General features: G+C 52.0%; 1 protein-coding gene across 5 annotated transcripts in view; it reads left to right on the plus strand.

Annotated features, from left to right (window-relative positions):
- Positions 1 to 22,496, plus strand: part of SLC37A1 (solute carrier family 37 member 1) — a gene marked incomplete at its 3' end in the record, with an annotated part of 57,217 nt that overhangs the window by 6,084 nt on the left and 28,637 nt on the right. For 2 of the 5 annotated variants that reach the window (XM_079766846.1, XM_079766850.1), the window contains exons 1-5: positions 7,576 to 7,690; positions 10,975 to 11,201; positions 18,533 to 18,614; positions 20,194 to 20,326; positions 20,953 to 21,031. In XM_079766846.1, coding sequence (XP_079622972.1) covers positions 11,146 to 11,201; positions 18,533 to 18,614; positions 20,194 to 20,326; positions 20,953 to 21,031 — 350 coding nt within the window. In that variant the 5' untranslated portion in view covers positions 7,576 to 7,690; positions 10,975 to 11,145. The other 3 variants (XM_079766849.1, XM_079766848.1, XM_079766847.1) reach the window with 2 other exon arrangements.

Genomic DNA, 22,496 nt, shown 5'->3' on the forward strand with positions numbered 1-22,496 from the left:
TGCACACTTGTGACATGTTTCCAGGTCAGCCCCCCTGAGTTTCCCCAGGGCCTTGACCCCCACCCCCACCCCCAGTCTAGCACAGAGCCTGACATATAGTCTAGGCTCAGGTTGTTAAAATTACTAAATGCCGTTGGCAAATCGGGAAAATACAGTAAAAGATAAAGAAGAAAGTGAAGATGATCAATAGCCTCACCGCCCAGAGACGGCCACTGCTGGCCTTCTGGTGTGAATCTGTCTGAACATTTTAAATGAATTCCTATTTGCACTTCCTTTCATTTATTTGCCATGACTCGGACCATTATGTGGTGAAGATGTCAAAACTTCTTCAAAAGTCTTTTAAAAGATTAAAGTAATATTTCACTTTAAGGATAGTTGACTCAATCAAGGTTCTATGAAAGAATGAATGGACATGTTTACTACAAGTGTGAAGGAGGTAGGGGTGGTGCTTAAGCATATTGTGCTCCATTACTTTATTAAGAAAATACCGTTTCAGGTGTCTCTTCTGGGGACCTACTCGGGGACCATCACCAAAAGCCCTGTGTCAGCCCTTGTCTGTATGTCTGTCTCTCCTCCCCAGGAGGATCTGGCTCCTAGGCCAGGCCTCTGGGCAGTTCTGGACCAAGTACAGTGGTCAGGGTTACTGCATGCATCATTTCCCTCCCCTCTGCCGAGGCGAGAGCCAGCAGAGTTAAACCGGGCCAGCGGTGTTGGGTGTCCTAGGACTGGCCCCGCGCCACCTGCACCCTGAGGTCTGGCACTGAGAAGGGCCGGGCGGGATCCACTCCGGGCCACGCTAGGGCCCTGGCAACCGCCTCCGGGCAGAGCTGGAGCGCGTGGGCTTAGTGCTGTTTATTTAGGGCACTGGGTACAGGGTCTCCGTGCAGGGGCCCTAAAAGCGTCCCGTAGAACAAGAATGGAAATGTAAAAATATGCATTTATTAAATAAGCAAGATCAGTTAGGAGAAAGTAATCTCACTTCACGGGTTCATTCCTTGGATTAGCTCCCTTAGTACAGTCAAAAGGCTGTTTGATTCATAAAAATTACAGTACTCAATAAATGCATGTTTTTTTCTAAAAGAGTTTTAAATTCATGGACACCGGAAAATGGATAGCATGTTAAATAAGGATTGGGGGGGATTTTTAGGCCCTGTGGCTTGAGGTTCTCTAGTCTTGTTCCAATTACATTGTGAGCTCCGAGAATGGACCTGTCCACTGCTAGAATTCTTGCTTTTTACTCAGCTCTTCTTTGTATTAAGTAAACAGGTACTGATTTTACCTTTCTTGTTTGTCAAATAATGCCTAATGCTTTTATGCTTTCCAAGCCCGAGGCATTTGCTCGAGCTCTGAATGAAGGCCAGTATCCTCAAAGCACCTTCAGGGAGACAGCACCCGATGGCAGGGCTACCCTTGGGCCCCTTGGCCTTCCCAGGACACGCTCCTCGCCTGGACAGTCCTCTTCCCTGGAGAGACTGAGCTCCTGGACAGAAGGTGCTTTCTGAAAAGTCTTACTTCTCATCACAACCCCAGCTCCTAGCAAGGGCCTCATTCTGCACATAGAAGGTTCTCCTTCTAGTGACTCGCGTGAAAGACCAAACTTTCCAGTAGGTGTCAGAGTTGCCTCTTAACCCCAGGGAAAGCAGTGACTCCTCACTGCAGGTGGGGGGGATGGCAAACGCCCTCCCTTCAAATTGGGCCCATCCACCTGATTGTCCTCTCTCAGCACCTGGGCTCACTGACACTCACGCCGTCACACAGATGGGCACCAATAGGAATTAACCATCTCCTTCCTTCCAGCCAACCCTCGTCAGTGTTCTCACTTGTCACCCTAAATCCTCGTTTTTCCTCAAGCACCAGAGGCCACCTCCTCTCTCCTCTCTTTCAGCGGCTGACGTTACCTCCTGCAACAAAGGAAAAATAGATACGAACTCTCAGCTCTTGTCTTCCCACCTACAACATGAGCTGCCTGCCGAGTGCCCCTTCTCCCACCTGAGGCTCATTCCTTCTCACGAGTTTTGAATTCCTTTTCTTTCCGCCTCTGAGGGGACTTGTGTCCTTGAAGGTGCGGCCTCCTTTCCTGTACATACCTGCTGGCGTCCTCCCTTCTGACTTCTTGAGGAGCCGGCCTCCTAGGAGAAATGGCAGATTCCAGGTCTGGGGCAGGAATTGTATGAAATGAGCTCAGAACAACATCTTGTCACAGTAGAAAGCAAGGACTCTATCATATACGGGGTCATGTCAGACGGACTCGAGATGGTTAGAAGAGGCCCCACTGGCCAACGACGGGCAAATGAGCTGCAGTCAGGAGTGTCACTGCAGTGCGTCAGAACACACCAACTGTGACTCTGTCCACTGGCGCATACAATAAAATGCAAAAGAAATGCATGGACAACTTTTGAAGAATACTAGAAAGCCAGCTCATTTCGAAAAGTGACAAAAGAGGGAGCTTGCATTTATCCTGCCTTTCCTATGCAAACTGTCCCTAGGGTTCACTAATTGATGTTAAATAATTGATGAGGAGTCCTCTTTACAGAAGTATGCTAGCAAAGAGGGAAAGAAAGACTGAAAATCGCAGTTTCACGACTTCTGATGAATTAATGAACCTAAACAAGGAACATCTAAGACTTCAGAAAGCTGCCGTGTGCTTGCCTTGAGTCTACCCAGATCTGATTAAGCCTCCAAACCTCATTGTCAATTTCAGGAAAAACATGTTAGACCGAATCATGAAGACAGAGTCAGCACAATGCAGAGGGAGGGAGACTGCACGACGAATGGCCTGGCCTCTATAACAATGACAGCAACACATTGCTGGGGGAGAGAGCGGGGGTGCTGGGGAAATCTACAGAGGAGAGACCTAGGAGACACAAGCCATATACGTGTGGACTGCTTGGATCCCCACTGAAAGACAAACAAAACTGAGGGCCAGACATTTTCAGGACAGTCAGGGAAGTGAGAACCTGGGCTCGGGAGTGGATGCCATTATGGAATTGTTCTTGTTGGGGGAGCCCTGATGATGGTATTGTGGTTACATTTAAAACCATATCTTTTAGAGATCCACATTGAAACTTTACAAATGAAATATGATGTCTGGAATTGGCTGCAAAATATTCCCGGGGAGAAGGAAGTGGGTCGAAACAGAAAGGAAAGAAGGTTGGCTATGCATTGATCATTGATGAAGCTGGGTATTAGGTATGTGGGCTTTACTGTAATGTTCTCCCTACTTCTGTATAAGCTCACAAACATCCCTACATTAAAACTATCCTTCCTCCTCCCCCAGTCCCTCTCCAGCCTGTGCCCTTCTCTCTCCTCCTTTCCTGAAACCTTGTCTGCTCCCTGCTGCCTCTTCTTCCCCACGCCCACCCAATCCCCACAGCCGTCTGCCGCCCACCCCACCTTCATGGAAGTGTCAGCCACGACCTTCTGGGTGAAGCCAGCAGACCTGGCTTCTTTGCATTATCCCACTCTCTCATTCTGGAAACACTGCCTTCCTTGTGCCTCTTGGACATCACACTCTCCTGGCTTTTCCCACACTCGATCCAAGATTCTGGCCCCTCCTCCCTGCCTGGCCCTGAAATTAGCCCCCCTGGGGATTCCGTCTAGTCTCATGCTGTCGGTTGCTGTCACTACCAGGCCTCCCTTGCCAGCCTCGGCTTCTTCCAGAGACTCCAGACCCACAAATCCAACCCTGGTCAACATCTCTACTGAGAAATTCCCCCAGGAACCAAATGCTCAGCGAGTACAAGTAAATCCCTAGCCCAGCCTCACCCCAAGTCTGTGTGTCCTCTGTATGTTCCCTCTCTCCATGAAGACTCCACCACCCATTTAGCCACCCAAGCCAGACATCTGGGTGTCATCCCAGCTCCTCTCCTTCCCTTGCCTCCTTTCTCTCACCATCTAGACCTTTCTGGAGTCTGCACTCCCAGCAACCATAATCTCAGGCCTGGATTGCCACAGGAGCTCTCCTCCCCTCTTCACATTATTTGCACCATCACCGCTCCCCAAACCAGCTTGCAGCTTGCGTTGTGCTCTTGGCCAGCTCCTCCTCTGCTGCTGAGATGTGACCTCCTGTGACCATTTAGTCTGGGCGAGGTGACCCCCTCTTGCACCCCATGGTGTGTCCTCTATTATAATGTGTAGCAGTGTTGGGATTGCTGGTTACCTGTCTACTGCCTTCATGTGAGGGGCGGGGCATCCGTGGGGCTCTTGGCCTCCAGGCCTTGGGTTGGTTGGTGGGAGGCGGGAGGAGAGTGGGCTGTTTGTTCCCGCTCCTTCCCCGCTGGGCTGTACATCCACAGCGGCTGCATTCCCTCCCCAATCCCCCTCCTCTTGTCTAGCAGTTTCCTCTGCAGCCTCAGCTCTCTCCCTCTTCAGGCTTAGGGTGCTAACAGCTTCCTGATGTTGCTAGCCCGGGGATGCATTTTTCACTCGTTTCCCCTTATGTAATAGCCCAGTACTGGGTTAAATAGTAACACCCCCCCCCCTAAAAAAATTTCATTTCCTTCCTGGAACCTCAGAATGGGACCTTATTTGGAACTAGGGTAGTTGCAGATGTAATTAGTTCAGTTGAAGCCCTACTGGAGGAGGGTGGCCCCTAAATCCAATATGACTGGTGTCCTTAGGAGAGGAGACACACAGACACACAGAAGGAAGATGCTATGAACAGGCACACAGGAAGACACCATGTGACCGCAGAGGCGGACAGGCGTGATGCAGCTACAAGCCAAGAAACACCAGGAGAGCCAGCAACGCCAGAGGCTAAGAGAAAGGCCGGACAGATTGCGGAGCCTTCGGAGGGAGCACGGCCCTGCCAGCACTTTCTGACTGGCCAGTGTGAGGTGCTTGGTTAGGGCAGCCCTAGGGGATGAATGTAAACCCTCCCCCTCACCCTCACAGCCTCCCTGTTCTTGCCACCTGGCTTTTGCTCTATGAACTCTTCAAAGGCAAAGACCCCTTGTTGACCTGAGGCCTCGGGGCTGGCACAGGACTGGCCCCCTTGGGCACCCAATTAACACCTGTTGGGCAAGCGTGAACACACCTCTCCTTTAGTGTTCCTCTTGTACTGAAATAAAATCAAAACAAATGCAAAGCACGCATGGACGTTTTGGGTTAAGGCAGTGGGCTCAGTTGGCAGCCCAGAGTCTGGGCACCTGGGCTTATCTCTCTGGAACCCTGGCCACAGCTGTGTCAACGGCAGCCCGAGGGCAGCCCGCGACTGGCCTGGCACACTTTGTCACGATTTTGAAATACTGGATCTGAAAAATCCAACTGGATGGGAAGTTCACTCGATTCTCACCAGAAATTTCAGTATTACACATCAATGAAAGAAAAGGGAGAGATGTTCGATTCTTTAAATATATCAACTGTTGAAAAAGTTGTGTGATTGTAAATAACGGCTTCAGAGTTAGCTACCTGCAGGAAGAAATGTCTCAATAGTGCTGTCCCAGCTGCCTGCTCTGTCCTGAGCTTGTGTGCAGCCATGTCAGCATGAAGCCTGGAAGTCCGTTGGAGCAATCACAAGCTTTCATTTCAGAATGGGAACTTTTATGTGGGAGTCTTACACAAACTCACTGGGTCCTCTAATGCATGTTTAAGTATTTCTTATAATCCTATAAAAGATCAATATTTGCTAAATAACTAATGTCTTAATCTTTATAAAATTAAAAGATTAATCTTTTCAATTAGTAAATATGATATGGACCACCCCAGGTGCCCTCTGGTTTTGCCCAGAGTGCCATACAAATATTTTCTATGTGAGAAAATGTAAAAAACATCAGGATGCCCTGTACTGTGCCACATGCATTCATCTGTACAGTTTGCAAACATGGATCAGTGTCCTCCAAGTCAGTGCACAACCTGGGGAATCTCTCTGACCCCCAAGATAGATTTAGAAAGAACTAGTCCCGGCTCACGTGATAAGTCAGGATGCAGAGATGTCTACAGTGCCCGGATATGTAGTGAAGAGAAGATGGCCGGAGAGAGCAGAAAATGCTGACCTGCCCCAGAGTTCGTGCTCACTCGGAAAGGCTGGGGTGGGAAGGACCAAGACAGAAACACCAACACCTGAGAAAGCGCATATCTTGGAAACTGCAGAGCCATCCAGAAGGTTCGGGCAGGAAGCGGCAAGCACGAGTTCAGGCCTTGTTTCCCAGGTACTGAAGAATGTGGCCTCCTTCCTGCAGGCGACGGGGATCCTGAAGGGTGTCCAGGAATGACAGAATCTGACCCGCTTTAGGACAGCAGTCGGAGGCAGCTGGGAAAGTGGCTGCCTGAGGGAGAGCTTGGAAGTGGAGAGGCTGATGTCCAGGTTCCAGGAGAGTGGAGGAGCCCTGAGCAGACGGTGGTGTGAGCCAGAGAGGCAACTGGGAGACAGATGGAAGCCAGACTGGGCTGGTTTGGGCATCACCAGGAATAGAGCGTTGGGGGAAGGAGGAGAAGGAATTGGCCGAGAGAGGAGTTCCACAAAAAGAGTCCTTGCCAAAGAGAGAGAGACGTCCAGAGGCCCTGGGCCAGCTCCCTTGCAGGAGGGGGGGCGGGGGGTACCCTGTTGCTGTACCTTGGGGCCACAGTGAGGCCGGCAGGTTTCCTTTCTGCATGAACACTTCTCAAAAGCATAAAGAAGGGGTGCATTTGACATGACCCAACTCAACCAACAGGAAAAGGTATTAGGGTGCTCTGGAAAAGGGGCTATAAGGCCTAGCAGGGAGGAGGTATCCTGGCAGGGAGGAGGCGGCCAGCCTAAGGGGTGCTGGGCAGGGCAGTGTGCCTCGAGGTCCAGGGCACTGTTCATACAAACCTTTTGGAGCGCTTACAGCCTGGCCTTGGATTGGTTCTAGCCGTAGGGATTGTTTTAATTAGGGGCAGTCTTTCCGGAATTTCACTGCAAGGTGTTTTTCTGCCTCTCTCTGCTCTCCCTGGGAGCTGGGACCTGGCTGTGTTGGACGCAGTGTGTGCTGGGAGTGCTCTGTGGGTACCCCCATGCTCATCTATGGATCCAGTCCTTCTCGGGGCAGCCCAAGGTCAATGTTTGGCAAGAAGCCAGAGTAGAATTCCAAACGTTGTTCCTGGGCTGACACTGGGTTGACATGGGAACTGTCTTGAGGCCCCAGCAATGGTGGGTGTCAGTGCAAGTGACTGGGGCCAGGCCGGAGTTCAGAATAGCCGTGGGAGCTGCGTGCCACACGCGTACAGGTGTGATGAAACATGGTTCAACACAGCCTGCCTTGGCCCCATGTTCCCTTAGAGCGCCAGCTTCATGGTCCTGACAGGGGCAGCGGGCGGAAAGGCTGGGAGGCCAAGGCGGCCCTCTATGCCGGCCCTGGCTTCGCTGCCTTTAGGTCAGACCTACCTTAAGGGCCTCTGGGGAGCTCCCGGTGGCTCGTGGAGAACATGCCAGGTGCAGGGACCCTGGATGCCCCACGAATCCTGAGCGGGCGCTGGCGGGTGGGGAGTGAGGGGTCGGGGATGGCAACAACCGGCCAGGACGCCCCCGGGGCGGTTTGGGATCCCGGGCGCCCAGAGGCCTGGGGAGGACCAGGCAGGGCCCGAAGGAAAGGGGAGGGGCCGAGCCGCCGCCGCCGCCCGCCCGCGGCCGCAGGAAAGCGAAAGGGCCGCAGGGCCTCGCGCCGCCCCAGGAAGTCGCGAGCAGGAAGCTCGGGAGCCGGCCGGCTGCGGAGCGGGCCCGGCGGCGCAGGTGAGGCGCGGGGGCTGCGACCGATCGACGCGGGGACCCTCCTTGCCGCCTGCACCTGCCGCCGCGGGCGCCGGGCGGGGACGCCGTGGGGCAGGGGCGCCCGCTGCCCGCGCTGTGGGGGCGCCGCGCGGGTGGGACCCGGTCCCTGCGCCCTGCTCCCCCTCCGCCCGTCTTTGTGCCGGGCTGCGGCCGGGCCGGGCGCTCCCGCTCTCCGGCCTCGGGAGGCCTTGGGAATAAGGGGTCCCGAGGAGCGGCGGCGCCCCTGCCGGCGTCCCGGGCTGCGCGGAGCGGGCATCCAGGCAAGTGGAGGCGAGGGCGCCGGGCTGGGCCACAGCCGCGCGCTGGTGCCCGGGCAGGAATGGCACGAGCTGTCGCCGGGCCCCTTCCCACCCGCCCCGGCCGTGATAACAGCCGGGTGGCCAGGGGCAGGGCCGGAGGGGACCCGCGCTTGGTCCGCCGCGCTGTGGGGACGTGGGCGTGCCGCCCGGTCCACCTGCGCCGGACCGGCCACCGGGGAGGAGCCGCTGGGAAAGCCTCCGGGAGGCTCCGCGCGTCAGCACCCGGGGCCTTGGGGTTGTCTGTCTGTGGAGCAGCTGGTTCCGAGCCCGTGAGTCTCCCTGCCAACGCGGGGACGGCGACCGTCAGTATTTGTAGGGCTTGAGGCGCCAGAAAGTGGCCCGGCCGCCGGCCACCGCCATCGCGCGCTGGTTCCCTTTCTCCAGCTTCAAGGTGCCTGAGCAGGTGGCGGGAGACCGTGAGGATTTGCATTGGAACGGAGGACTCTGAACGTCTTCTAAGGGTGGAATCCGGAGCCTGTCTTTCCTTCAGTCTGCGGGAGCTCCCCACCTGGAAAGCTCGCCTGACCTTGAATTTAAATTGTGTGCGGTGGTTTGCGTGGGCAACTAGCCGAGATTTACCCCCATGGCTCTCCCCCTAAACTCCCTTAGATCCAGCTTGACGTCTGCTCCTCTCACCGGCTGGGCCTGCCCTGGCCGGGATTCTGTGCACAGGTCTTGCTGGTCCTAGGGGAGGAGAGGATGCGCTTTTGTATTTAAGCCTCAGGGAAAGCCCATTGTCATTCATCGTTCATATTGAGTAGAGCCTTTAAAGCACCAACCACAGAAAGTGTTTTTTTCTGGAAAGGACGTTGTTCCTCTCTCTCAGAACTCGTTTTGAGGGGACATACAATTCTCACCCACCTTGGCCTTAAAATAAGATCCACTTTAGCAACTTTGTCTTTAATGGGTCATTTAAAACACGTGGGCTGGTGTGAGGACCCACAGCAGCGCTTCAGCTCTGCGAAGACCCTTCCGTCTTGCTCTGGCTTTACTTTGAGTCTCACTGTTTTCTTCGCAGAGAGCACAGGGCTCTGTTCTGGGCTGCACGGATCGTCTGCGGGTGGGGCCCCGGAATGCTAACTTCCCTCGGGCCGTTCCTAATGGCTGACTAGTTGGGCTGTTTGGGAAGATGTGTGTTTTGCACATTTTCATAAAGATGCTCTAATGGGGTATTTCCCGGCTGCTCGCTTTGACAATAGAATGAAACCGGATATTCTGACACTTTTCCCTGTTGTGGTGGCGCGGTCCAGGGGCGCCTAGTAAGAGCCGTTTTTTTTTTTTTTTTACAAAGTCCTCTTATGTGCTTGGGCTGTGTGCCCAAAACAGGTCAAGTCCAGTGATTTCCAGTTCTGCTGCCCTCTCCTTGAGGGATGGGCCGCAGGAAGTGAGGTGGAGCGGGGAGGGACTGAGGGAAACTGGACCGACCAGATTTGGCCCCACTGAGTCCAGCAGCCGGCCTCCCTGTTCCTCTGGAGTGAGCCGGCCGCCTCTTCCTCGGAATGGCCGAATGGCCGTGCCCTCACCTAAGGAGGCCGCGAGGTCCCTGCCAGCGCTCAGTGGAATGATTTTCTGAGGGCACTGCCCGTGCTTTGGAGGAAGAGCACTCATAACACTGAGCTCTTTTTTTTTTTTAATTGTTTAAAGAATTTCATATGTCTCCCCATCGACCCCTCCCGGAATGACACTGAGCTCTTAACATCCCACATGTAAACTCACCGTCTTCACGTGTCCTAGTTGCACTTACTGTGAAGGCTGCAGCACTCGCTCTGTCCTGGCTCACAGGAGGAAGAGCCCGCTGGATTTTAAAGGAAAGGGAGCTTTTCTGCCCATTGCTTCTCCTGTGCCTTCTGGATGGTTGCTGTGTCACAGGTTTGACCAGAATTGAGTCGAGGTTGGCTGATGGATTTGGTAGATGGCAGGAATGAACGTGGGTCTAGCGGAAAGACGGGCACTTACAAATCTAAGTGTAAGTCCTCCACATCGGAACTGTTTGCTGTTATTTGTCTGTTATCCCAAGGAAATGTTTTGAAGACATTAAATAACTATCAGCTTCTTTATATCAAGATTAGTGTTTACTCAAAAGCAGCTTTCTTTTTAAAAGTTCTATAACCTGTGATTTTTCACTGAGTGTGAGACAGAACGACCCATGCTCTGTATGCACTGGGAACTGGGTTATTTAACACATTGGTCCAAAGCCTCCTTGTTGCCAAGTGTAGAGGAATGAAAACTACGACGAGTCATGGCTTTGGGACAGGAGACCTGCCTGGTGTGCTGGGCCCCTTTTCGGTTTGGGGGCACCCTGCCCATTCCTCTGCCTTCAGCTCTGCCTGCAGAATGGGGTCATTTCCCATGGCCTCTGAGGTGGCCTCAGGAGAAGTGGAGAGGCCGCTAAGAGGTGAAGTTCATTCCCTCAGCTTTAGATGCATTTTGATTCAGTTGCAAAGCCACAATTAAATGATTGGTTTGATGACCTGCCATCTGGTCCAGGCCCACATTCCCCTCTGTTATTGTGGCTTAGCTGTGGCCTGGTTCGGCGTGGGTGGAATGGAACACGTCCGGTTCCCTGGCCGGCTCTGGTAATAGAGCACACGGTGTAACCGCTGGGCGCATACTGGGGTCACGTGAATGCTAACATTCTGTAGAGTACTGTGATTGAGGTTGAATGGGTTGATCTCCAGATGCCTTCCAGACAGAGATGAACTCAGTGGTTCTTTTTATATCATCAGAACATCGTGTGAAATTCAGTTCAGTGATCTCTGAACAAGCCCCGCCCCCGCCCCGGGCAGACTGTCACCTAGTGGCCATGGTGGTGGGCATTCCCATCATCCAGGAAGGCCAGCTTTGATCTGGGCTGGCTAACAACTGTACAGGGAGTTTCTCCTGCCCCGGACTCCAAGGCGCCATTGTCAGCACCCCTGACTTTTCAACCCCTCTTTCTCATTGCAGAGATCTAAGCCTCTGCAGAAAGGAGGAGAGGGCACGAGACCAAGCAGGACATCTCCACTTCCTTTCCAGCCTGTGCAAGTGCAGGGACAAGAGAGAGACTGGGAGCCAGGATTACTAACCTCTTTATGAAGCGTCTGATTTCGTGGCCAAAGCTCTGTGGTCCACGCGTAAATGGCTCGACTCCCTGCCGGCATTCGCTTCATCATCTCATTCTCCCGGGACCAGTGGTAAGTCCTGGCGGCTCTGGCGCTCGGCATGGCCCTGAGTGTGGGTGAGGGCCACTGTGCAGCCGGCTCTGCCCAGTTTCATGATAAAATGCACGCGGCCTCCCTGTAACCATGGAATCACTTAGCAGTGGTGGAAGCTGTGAGGAACGTTGCCATTGTCTTTCGTCTTTGGCTCTGGCGCTGACAGATGGCATGTGGACTCCTTCGTGGTCTTCAGTGGTTTCTGTAATGATCACGGCTCCCACAGAAAAATGACCGCTGGCCACTGGCAGGGTTATAGCATGCCTGTGAGTGAAAGCAGTCTATGAACTCGGAGCTCACTGAGTGGCCTCACTGGGGCAGAGCTCTCAGAAAGAAAGTGAAATCTAAACAAGTTAAATGCTGACCAGAACGCAACTTTCTCTTCCGAGACCCCCTGCGTGTGTGCTCTGAGAATCCTTTTCCGGAGAAGGCAAGAGTGGTCATGAATTCCGTGCTCCGTGGAGGAAGCCGATGGTGAGGGCAGAGTCTAGAGCTGGACTCTCTGGCCTCTAACCCACAGTCTCAGTGGTATCTCCCCTCCTGATCTCAGTTGGGAAGGGAGAGTGTTCCTCTACCCTCTTGGGTTCGTAACTGGGAGCATGCGAATAAAACTGACCAAAAGATTCACAAGAGAAAAGAGACTTCATCACTATATACAAGAGTTTACAGAAAAATGTGACTCAAAGAGGTATTAGAATTTGGGGCTAATATGCCACCTTGATAGGGGGAGAAGAGGAGGACAGGGCACTGATGGGAAAAATGACTCTTTGGAAATGTAAGTGGGCCTTAGGAGAACAGACGGGAGATATGATAGTGTTGGTAGTGTCTGTGGGTGTGATGTGGAACTTCTCATGTTCAGTAATGAGTCGGTCTCACCTGTTTCCTCCCAGGGAGGGACTTAGGACAGTTGCGTTCTTTTGTGGGGGGCTCTGCTTTTAGACAGATAAGAGATTTCAGGAACTCAAATGCTTTCCCCTCAAAATAATTTTTATGCCATTGTGGCATATTCTGGACCCCTTCATCTTATCACGACAACCCGCCTGTGGCCTCCACACCCTTTGCATCTTCTCAGGCCTCTGCTGGGTGTCAGGTGGGACTTCAGGCATCTCATTCTTTCCAGAGCAGTCCCCGCATTTCTCATTTCATGCCTGCTGCAAATCGAGCCACAAGTCTTTCAACACTGACCTTTTATTTGGCAGGAGTTTATCTTTAGCTTCTTGGTTTTATAACTTTATTTTGATATAATTTTCAAACTCACAGAAGAAAACTAAAAGAATGTTACAAAGAACTCCCGTGTATCACAGATTCTTATTTTTTTACGGGTGAGCCCCACAAAGATAGAGCAGTGCTTCTCAAACTTTAGTGAGCATGTGAGTCGCCCGTGAACTTGTTAAAATGCAGATTCTGCCTCATGGGTCCGGGGTGGGCCTGAGAGTCTGCACCTCCTAGGCCATGGTGCCGTCAGTCCATTGAGCACACGTTGGGTAGCAAGGGTGCAGAGCATTTGTCTCAGTTCCCTTCCATCTCTGCCTCCAGCTTGCTCCTTGACCTTTAAAAGTTATTTTTAGCTGAGATTTGGCAATCCTAAAGAGACTGGCTTTAACATTCCTATGAAGGACATTTTTTATGTGTCTCTACCCAGCACACCTGCCCCTTTCTAGCATCACTTTGACTTCCGTTGGGGAACTGACGTCTCTCCTTTGTGTGCAGTTGGGATAGGCAGGTGAGTCTCAGGACTCTCCGTCTCACGGCAACCAGCGGAGGCCCTCGAGGCCCTGTTCCCAGGACCTTCCTCAAACAGCGAACAGCGCAGGTGCAGCAGGAGGCAGGGCGGAATCGGGGGTGGGGAGAAGGGGGCAGGGACTACAGGTCTCTCTCCTGGGCTTTGAATCTCAAGTACAGTGAACTAGGGCAGCTTTGAGGCCGCGGCTCCACCTGCAAACAAATCCGAAGCACTGTTGTTTTTTGCTTCTGCGTGTGTGTGTGTGTGTGTGTGTGTGTGTGTGTGTGTGTGTGTAAAATGCCTCATGAACATTTGAAAGTAAGTTGCAGACATGTTGTTTTATTTCTAAACACATCAGCACGTATTTCCTATAAACAAGACATTCTCATTTAACTACACACACAGATCAAAGTCAGGAAATGTAACACTGATACAGTTCTAGCATCTAATCCACAGTCCATATTCACAATCCTGCCAGATGTCCAAGAATGTCTTTATAGCTTTCTTCCTGGCCCAGGAAGTAGTCCAGTCTGCACCCTGCATTTAGCTGTCCTGTAGGTTTAATCTCCTTTCATCTGGACTGTTTCTTGGCCTTTATTTGTCGTTTGTGACCTTGACATTTGTGAAGGGTACAAGCCGTTTTTAATAGGCTGTCTTTTGTTTGGGATGTATCTAGTATTTCCTCCTGATTAGATTCAGATTTTGTCAAGAATACCACAGAAGGGAAATAGCTGCTCACTGATGATGAAGGAGTTAAAAATATGGGCGGGGGGCGGGGGGGACTGAATGAATCCTGTGGTATTGGATAGGAATTAAAGAAATTAAGAGGAATTGGTGAGAAAGCAGGGGAGAGCTAGATATATATGCCTGTGTGTGTGTACGTGGTATGTAGTATATGTGTTGCATGAGTGTGTGTGTGTGTGAGTGTGTGTGTGTGTGTGTGTGTGTGTGTGTGTGTGTGTGTAAAATGTCCTATCCCTGCCCACCAAGAGGCTCTGGGAACACCACAGCACTGAGCACACCTGGTGCCAGATCTTGGTGTCTATGTGCCGTTTCCCACAGAAGGAGCTGGGCATCTTTGGAGACTGGGCTGTGTCAGCACTGGGGCAGGGGAAGTAAGAGGAGCCAGGGATATCTCGCACCCGAAAATAAGGGTGTGCTTAAAAACGAAGGGGCTCTCACTGCCAAGTCTGAGATGATTTGCTATTTAAAATAAATGATAGTAGTAATGGAATATAGCCCATTGAATACAATTGGAATCCCGTGAGTCCACGCGGCTATGATTCAGTAAGTGGGTAAACGGGAGAAAGGAAAGCCCTTCCCCACGGCAGACGGGCAGCTGCTAAGGAGGCGGGAGTGTCTGTACCCGGACAGCCAATCTGCCCCCATTAGCAATGCTCAGTTCAGGTGAGGATCACCAAGGGACGCACAGTCTGGGGGGAAAGTTGGGGGAAGAGCTCATTTCCTTAATCTCCAAGTGTTTCCCACAAATTCCTTACTAGTTATTAGAGAGAAAGGTTATAGCTTCCCTAAGGGGGTCTGGCAGGCAGCCCCTTAACCAAGTGATCAGTGCTGACGTCACCGAAGGCATGTGCCTCCCTAGGGTGCTGTGGAAAGGACTCGCATCACAGCTGTGTGGTTTCATTGTTTCTAAATTAAGGGTGTCTTTGGGCTCATTTCGGTGCCAAGTCAGACTGCTCAGTGACTCTCATCTAAAGCATTTGTGTATTCCTTATTTGCATATGACAGAGATAAATAACACTCCCAGGAGGAAACACATTCTGCAAGAGGGGCAGGCTGCTCTTCAGCAGGGAGCATTTCTAAGGAAGCTTCGAAGGTGCACCTGTCCTGTGCCATCCTTGTCAGGATGGGCTTTTTTGCTAGAAACTTGGGACTAACCCAAACACTCTTCCTGCTAGAGTCAGGCATAACTGCACAAAGTGAGTGGGACACTGATGAATGAAGGATTCGATCATTCATTTTTAATTGTGTTTTTTTAATATTCACAAGCCTAGCTGTAACACAAAACACAAAAGTAGACGACTATATTCGTGTCCTAGGGCTGCTGTAACCAAGTACCACACACTGGGTGGCTTGAAACAACAGACACGTATTCTCACGGTTCTGGGGGCCACAAGTGTGAGGTCAGGGTGTCAGTAGGACCGTGCTCCACGGCAGGCTCTGGGGAGGAGTCCTTCCCGCCTCTCCCAGCCTCTGGCGGTGGCTGGCAGTCCTCTGTACTCCTATGCCTCTGTTGTCGCAGGGTCTTCCTCCCTGTCTGTCCCTGTGTCTTCACTTGGCTTTTATAAGGATGTCCATTACTAGACTTAGGATCTCATTGGATTTGAGGTCATCCATGAGTTAAGTATGACCTTAGCTTAACTAATTACATCTGCAAGACTATGTCCAAGTAAAGTCACGTTCTGAGGCTTTTAGGTGGGCATGAATTTAGGGGGGCAGTGTGCAACTCAGTACGAGATGGATAAAAGAGAAACAAGCATCACCCAGAATCCTTGCATGGTGAATGATAAAGGAAGAAAGACAATGAAGGTAGAACCACAAAGTGGCAAAGGACTGAGGAGGGTCAGGACTTCAGCCCATAACCCAAGATGATCCCACAGAAATAAAAAAGTTCTCGGAGGGAACCTGGCAGCCTGCTGGCTGGGTCATCAAGGTATTTCCCTTCCACCCAAAACCGAGCTGAAAATTCAGTTCAGCTGGAAACGGATGCTGCTCTCCTCTGTGGCCACGTGTTCATGGAGCGTCCCTGGGCATGTGCTCTGCTCGGCATCCCCCAACGAGGCCCCGTCCTGGAACCACCTTTGTGCTGCCAGGCCCAGTTAGAGAAGGGGCAGGGGCCCAGGGATGGAGGCGGAGGCCCAGGGAAGGGGGCAATGGCCCAGGGATTGCCACGAGGTTTCGATACCCTAGACATCTTGACCACCTGAGAACGCAGGTATATTCGGGGCCCAGGACTCTTTAGACATTGTCTGAACATATGAAGGAGCTCTTCAGTTCTGGGTTATTTGTTCTATTTTATAAATATGGGAATATGTTTGATAAAAATAGAACATTTATAAATAGAATACTCTATTTATGTGTGGGTAGAGAGCATGAACCCAAGGCCCATTTAAGTAGAGCTACTTTCTCAAAGTCCTTCCTCGCTGGGTGGTTATGAACTTCAGATTCTCCTGGTGGGTCGCGTACCTGTCACCAGATTCTTCCTTCATACTCAGATTTTGGAGGTATGAAGGGAACCCAGTCTGAGGACTTTTTCAAAATACTCCTGTGGAGATTGGAAAAGGGACCCCTGAACCCAAATGGGGACAGGTCAGGGTTCCCCATAGGCTGCACTCACCCTTGTAATTTACATCGAGTGTGGACATAACTGGTCAGCGAATCAGCCTGTGGGCTGGACATTTGGGTATTGAGGGCTTACAGAGTTCCGATGGCCTAGAATCTTCCTTTGCTGGCAACTTAAGGCACATAGGAGCCTAGAGTTAGGTGGGATAACAGAGCTTCAGGCAAAGAACTGAGAGAATTTCATTCCTGACCCAAACAGATGGTTTTCAGAAACACAAGGACAGAGGCCTGGACTTTGGGACAACCCCACTGTACCTGCGTAGTCTTTGTCCATTGGGATAAAATATGCACTCGTTTATTATTATTTTTACTTGTTTCCTTTCTGGTCCTTGGCATGGGCTTGGAGAGCGAAGAATCCTGGGAAAACCCTCAGTGTGTGTTTCCTTGATGAAGAGGAGCACATGGGGGCATTTCGTTAGTCATTTCTGGAGTAGTTGCTGAGAGCTTTCCTCTCCCTAAGCACAGGTATCCTGGCAGTTAGTCCCATGGTCCCACCAACCTTTTCCCCACCTGAAATGTGACCTTTTTTTTTTTTTTTTAAATCCAGAAATCTTTATTTGTCCCCTACTGGCCAAAGAGGCAGGCATCCCTAGGATCTTTGTGTTATTGGAGGAAAGCTGCCCTTGAGGTGTCAATCACAGCTGTGGACGGAGCCTGGAGGAGGGTCCCAGCACCACCAAGGGCCAGTGGACATGGCTCCTCGGTGGGCTGGGGCCTCTCCTGCCTCTTTCCTATCTCCGCCGCCTCTGTCCTGGGTAATTATCAATCCGAGCCATCACTCCACTTGAAAGTCCCCAGCCTTTCCAGGCCAGAAAGAGGACGGGTTCTTCGGGGCGAGGGGCTGGGTCTCAGGACACAGAAGGACCTGCCCTCCTGGGGGGAGCCCCTGTCATCATCTCTTGCCAGATACTTTTTCCTCCTGATGTATTTTTTCCCCTTAAGAAATGTTTTTCCATAATAGCATGGTTCAAATTTTTAGACTGGAATGAACTTCCATCTTCTTATTAAAGTACCTTCTTTTCTTTAGACGCCCATATATTTCAGCACTCCCCCTCCCCCCTCCCCCCCCCCCCAACTGCTTTTCTCATAAACCAGAAAGAGCAGCAGGGCTTTGGCCAGTATTTTTATGCTTTGGCCTTATTCATAGCTTGTCAGCATCACTCGGTTTTTCTCACTGAGGTCAGTGAGATATTTGTGTCTCTGCCTTGCTTGTGTCCTTTGGAAAAGTTGCATAGAAGCTAAAAAGTAAAAAATAAGATCGCCAGTGCCCAGGATAGCAGCTTACAAGAAGCTTGCAGTTAATTTTATTTCAGACTACAGAATCGTTCCTTTCTGTCTGCGTGTAAACATGTGTTCATCTTCTGAGTCCCAGATTTCTCTTTGATTATAGTGTTGGTGTTTTTTGTTTTTGTTGTTAATCCTCACCCAAGGATATTTTTCCACTGATCTTTTAGAGTGGAAGAGAGAGGGAAAGACAGAGAAACATCGATGTGAGAAAAACACATCGCCTCCTTCACATGCCCCCACCAGGGCCCTGGCCGGGGAGGAGCCTGCAACCACCATACGTGCTCTTGACCAGAATCGAACCCAGGACTCTTTGGTCTGCAGGCCGATGCTCTATCCACTGAGCCAAACCAGCTAGGGAGTTTATAGTGTGTGGGTTTTTTTAAATGAATGTTTAAATGGTTTCAATTTGGACCGAGCAGAAGTCTCACTTTTAAAATATAATATTATAGTGATACTAGAGGCCAGGTGCACAAAATTCATGCACTCAGGTGTGGGGGGGGGGGGGTGTTCAGCCCAGCCTGCATCCTCTCATAGTCCAGGAGTCCTTGGGGGATGTAAGCCAGAGTTGGACATCCTTAGCGCTACCACAGAGGTGGAAGAGGCTCCCACCACTGCTGCTATACTCGCCAGCCATGAGCCTGGCTTCTGGTTGAGCAGCGCTCCCCCTGTGGGAGCACACTGACCACCAGGGGGGCAGCTCCTGTGTTGATGTCTGCCCCCTGGTGGTCAGTGCACGTCATAGCAACCTGTCGTTCCGCCATTAGGGTCAATTTGCATATTAGCCTTTTATTATGTAGGATAATCAATAGGATTGATACTTGATAATGACTAAATGAATAATATGCAGCATAAGACAATTTAAGAGTTACAGTGGCCATATATTCCTCATGCAGCTCATGTTATTGGGCATCATTTCCTACACTGTTTTGTGTTTCAGGTATCGAACCTTCATTTTCATTTTGACGTTTTTGCTGTATGCGAGTTTCCACTTATCTCGAAAGCCTATCAGCATAGTTAAGGTAAGAAATCATAAAACACTTAAGTTTCCTATCCTGCCTGTAATCTCTGTAAGGAACTAGTCACTTTAAGAGAAAACTGGTAGGGGAGATGGGGGTGGGGGGAGGGGGGCGGGGAAGGTAATAGGGGAAAATGGATTGTGTAGAAGCAAGTTATTTGGCAGCTTTGCTTTTTAAGTTTCTCTTTTCTGAATTTAAAATGTTCTAGGATTTATATTTTCGAAGGTAGTATACTCTCAGTAATATTAGTTGATAGTTTCAGAATCCTAAAGCTTAGTTCAATATTTATTCTTGTGTGAATTTTCTCTCCAAAACATCCAATCCTAAATTGTTCCCAACTCGCTTCTACGATCATCACGCTTTGACCCTGAGCTGGGCCGTGGTGGTGGCTCTTCGTTATTCTTAGAACGCCGAGTTCCTGCTTGCATGATGGGCGGGCAGGAGGCTGTTAAGCCGGCATTTAACTAGACTTTGAGTAAAGAAGATTCGAGTAGATAATAGCCAGTTAAACTTGACTTTGAGTAAAGAAGATTTTATAGCCTACATAATAGCCAGTCATAACTTGGGGAAAAGCAAGATAATTTTCTGACCCTTGTTGGAATTCCATCATTTTGCCGATAGATTGTCAACAGGCTTGAGTGGCGTGTGACTCTTGTAGGAGGAACAAGGAAATTGTCCTTTGCCAAAGACAGCTCGTTACAGCTCGATTGCCCCTCCCTCGCTTTCTCGTCGTTGGCGTGACACTGACCCAGGGCTGTAATGCTGTTGCCCTCGGCAGCCTTTCCTCCACTCCCTGTCCGTGGTCTGCTGAGGAAGGCTATTTGGCAGATAGCTACTTTGAATTGGTAAAGCAGAATCCTTGGCTGGATTGTTAGGGCAGTGCCCTGGTGATGATGACACAGCCACATGAGCACAGAGCGAATGAGTCCCGTGTACCGTGCTCACCCAGGAAGTCATCACCTGGTCGAGGTCTGGCCCAGAAGGCTCCTTGTGCCCGGCCATGGTAATCAAGGTCACCATGGAGTCCTTTTCCTGTCCTTGAACATCATAAATGGAAATAGAGTCCTACCATTGGAGCTCCTCTGTGTCAGGCTTATGTTTGTGGGAGGCATCCTCGTCGCTGCGTGGACCTGGTACTCTTCTCTGGTATCGCCGCAGCATTTAGCCCAGTCATATAGATCTAACGAGATGAACCCATGGTCCATTCTGGGCAGGTGGCCCGAGGATGATGGGCAGTGGTCCAAGGATGATGGGAAGGCAGTCTGAGGATGACAGGCAGTCAGCATTCAGCTGCACAGCTGCTCTGAGGAGTCCTCTGTGGTGCCCTGGACATGCTGTGTTTGCTCTGTGTGCTCAGGAGTGGGGCCGCGGGAGAGCCCGGGAAACCGGACCCGCCCGCATTCTGTGGTCCCCAGGCAGACTGCCCCACGGTGACGTCCTTCCCTAGAGCCAGGAGCCCTAGGAAGGCTGGTAAGACGGGGTGCTGTTCTGACCCTGCACCCCTGCTGAGTGCCCTTTCTCTCTGGCCTCTGCCCCCCTCTCCCTCCCCCCCCCCCCCCCCCCCCCCCCGTGGATGTCCCAGGGTGAGCTCCACAAGTACTGCGCTGCTGGGAATGAGGCTGACGTCAGATTCAACAGCCAGAGCCAGAAAGCCAGCGCCCTCCCCTCTCACCAGCTCCCGGACAATGAGACGGACTGCGGCTGGGCCCCGTTCGGTGAGTTCTCTGTTCCTGCAGGTCTGAGTAGGCTTTCCTCTCAGGGAGGGTTCTTCCACGGTGGGCGCTGGGGCGTGGCCCACTCCTCCGGCTGCTCCAGCCTTGCTAATTGAGCAGCAGTGTCCTCCAGGGTAACTGTGTCCAGGGAGCTGACCTACCACAGTCCCACTCCCCCAGCCGCTGCCCTGTCACGGGGCCTGTGTGCAGAAGTGTGACCGTCGGACAAAGATCCTCTTAGTGGGGAAATCTGCTGACCTCGGTTTGCATGTCGATCTTGTCAGAGTGGGAAGTTCAGGCGCGCAGAGCACAGACTGTGGGTGGAAGGGAGAGACCACCGAGGCCTGGTGCGGGGCCGGCCCAGGCGGGTGCTGGAGGAAAGGAATAGATCGATGCTCACCCTGAGCCAGGAGGGTTTGTCCACACAAACAGTGGCTGCCTAGTGGTTGTTTGGAATGTGGTGGCTGTGTTTCTGTTTGCCAAGCAGCCCAGCAGCACGCACCCCCACATTCTCCATCCTCCTCGGAGAGCAGAGGTTCTGTGTACTGTTGCCCCGCTGGGGAACACGCACTGACGCTTAGTGACAGCTAAGCACCACTCACCTCCGCCTGCTGCTCTTCACCATGCAGATCAGGACAACTACCAGCAGCTGCTCGGGGCTCTGGACTACTCCTTCCTGTGCGCGTACGCCATCGGCATGTACCTGAGGTAGGTCCGCCTGAGCTTGCGAGACCCTGGCCCCTTACACCATTCCGCGCAGAACCTTCTCAGGTGTGTGTGCTGACGAAGGCAGGTGCGTGACACTAGGCCCCGCCTGCATGCAGGCCCCTTTCCTGCCAGTCTCTTCTCAGACACCAGGAAAGAGGGAGAGCCGGTGCGCACCGCTGGGCAGGGCGGACTCTCCATGACGCCTTCCTGGCCCTCGGGTTTCGGACACACGCGAACCCTGCCCGGAGGTGTCACTTAGGAGCAGGGTACTAGGGGCTCCTCATGATGCTCAGCGGAGTGCATCCTCGCTCTGCTTCCGGGGCCGCCATCTGTTTACGTGTCCCACATCACTCAGTCCACGGTTTGCCAAGTGTGTGCTGCCCGGGTCCACCTGGACACCCTGCTCAGCACACACAGGCTCCTCACCTGCGCGCAGGGGCCGAGCGGCGTGGTGGCTGGGTGAGGATGCAGACACTGCCAGGATCTGAAGCCCAGCCCCACCACCTGCTCATGTGGCCGTGGGCAGGTCACTGCACAGCTTTGCACAACGGGGGAAATAGTAGTCCTCACCTCAGAGGACAGGGGGATGAATGTGTTAATACATGCAGGGCGCTCGGCATGCGGCCGGCACGTGGCGCATGCCCAGCGTCTGCCACACGTGACTTTTATCCTGGGTTCTCCTTGATCCCCTTCTTGAACTGACTAGGAAGGCGGTACGTGTCAGATGAGTAACAGGACATGTTGGGGGTGGGTTAAATACTGGAATTATGGCCCTAACCGGTTTGGCTCAGTGGATAGGGCATTGGCCTGCCGACTCAAGGGTCCCAGGTTCGATTCCGGTCAAGGGGATGTACCTTGGTTGCGGGCACATACCCAGTAGGGGGTGTGCAGGAGGCGGCTGATCGATGTTTCTCTCTCATCGATGTTTCTAGCTCTCTATCCCTCTCCCTTCCTCTCTGAAATAAAAAAATACTGGAATTATGTCAGTCCAGCAGGGTTGGGGGGAAATGAGCATAATAGAAAGCAAGGCCTTTAGCCCAAGAGGCTTTGGTTCGGAGCCTGGGATCTTTAGAGATTCGAGAATCTCGGGGATTCTGTCGATGTTGAGCCTCTTCCCTGAGACCCACCAGATGTGGCGTTACTGGGACCTGGGCCCCGCCCCAGCCCAGCATCCTTGTGGGTGGGTGGTGCCAGCCGGGCAGTTCCCTCTGGTGGAGGGCGGTTTCCGCTCCTGTGTTTGTGTGTTGGCACAGTGCTGCAGGTGTGGGCAGCAGCAGACAGGGAAGCCCGAGCGAGTGGTGCACGCAGAACAGGAGGAGTATGTGTAAGCCTCCGGTTTCTCAGGCCGGGTGGCACCCAGCTGCCAGCCTGTTCCATCTTGAGGAATAATGTTTACTCTAAAGACTGCTCTCACTGGACACCAACAACCTGTAGAATAAAAGACCCAACGCTGGAGTATGTTTCT

This window comes from Cnephaeus nilssonii (assembly GCF_951640355.1).
Source record: "Cnephaeus nilssonii genome assembly, chromosome: 3".
In the NCBI taxonomy this organism is placed as follows: Eukaryota; Metazoa; Chordata; class Mammalia; order Chiroptera; family Vespertilionidae; genus Cnephaeus; species Cnephaeus nilssonii.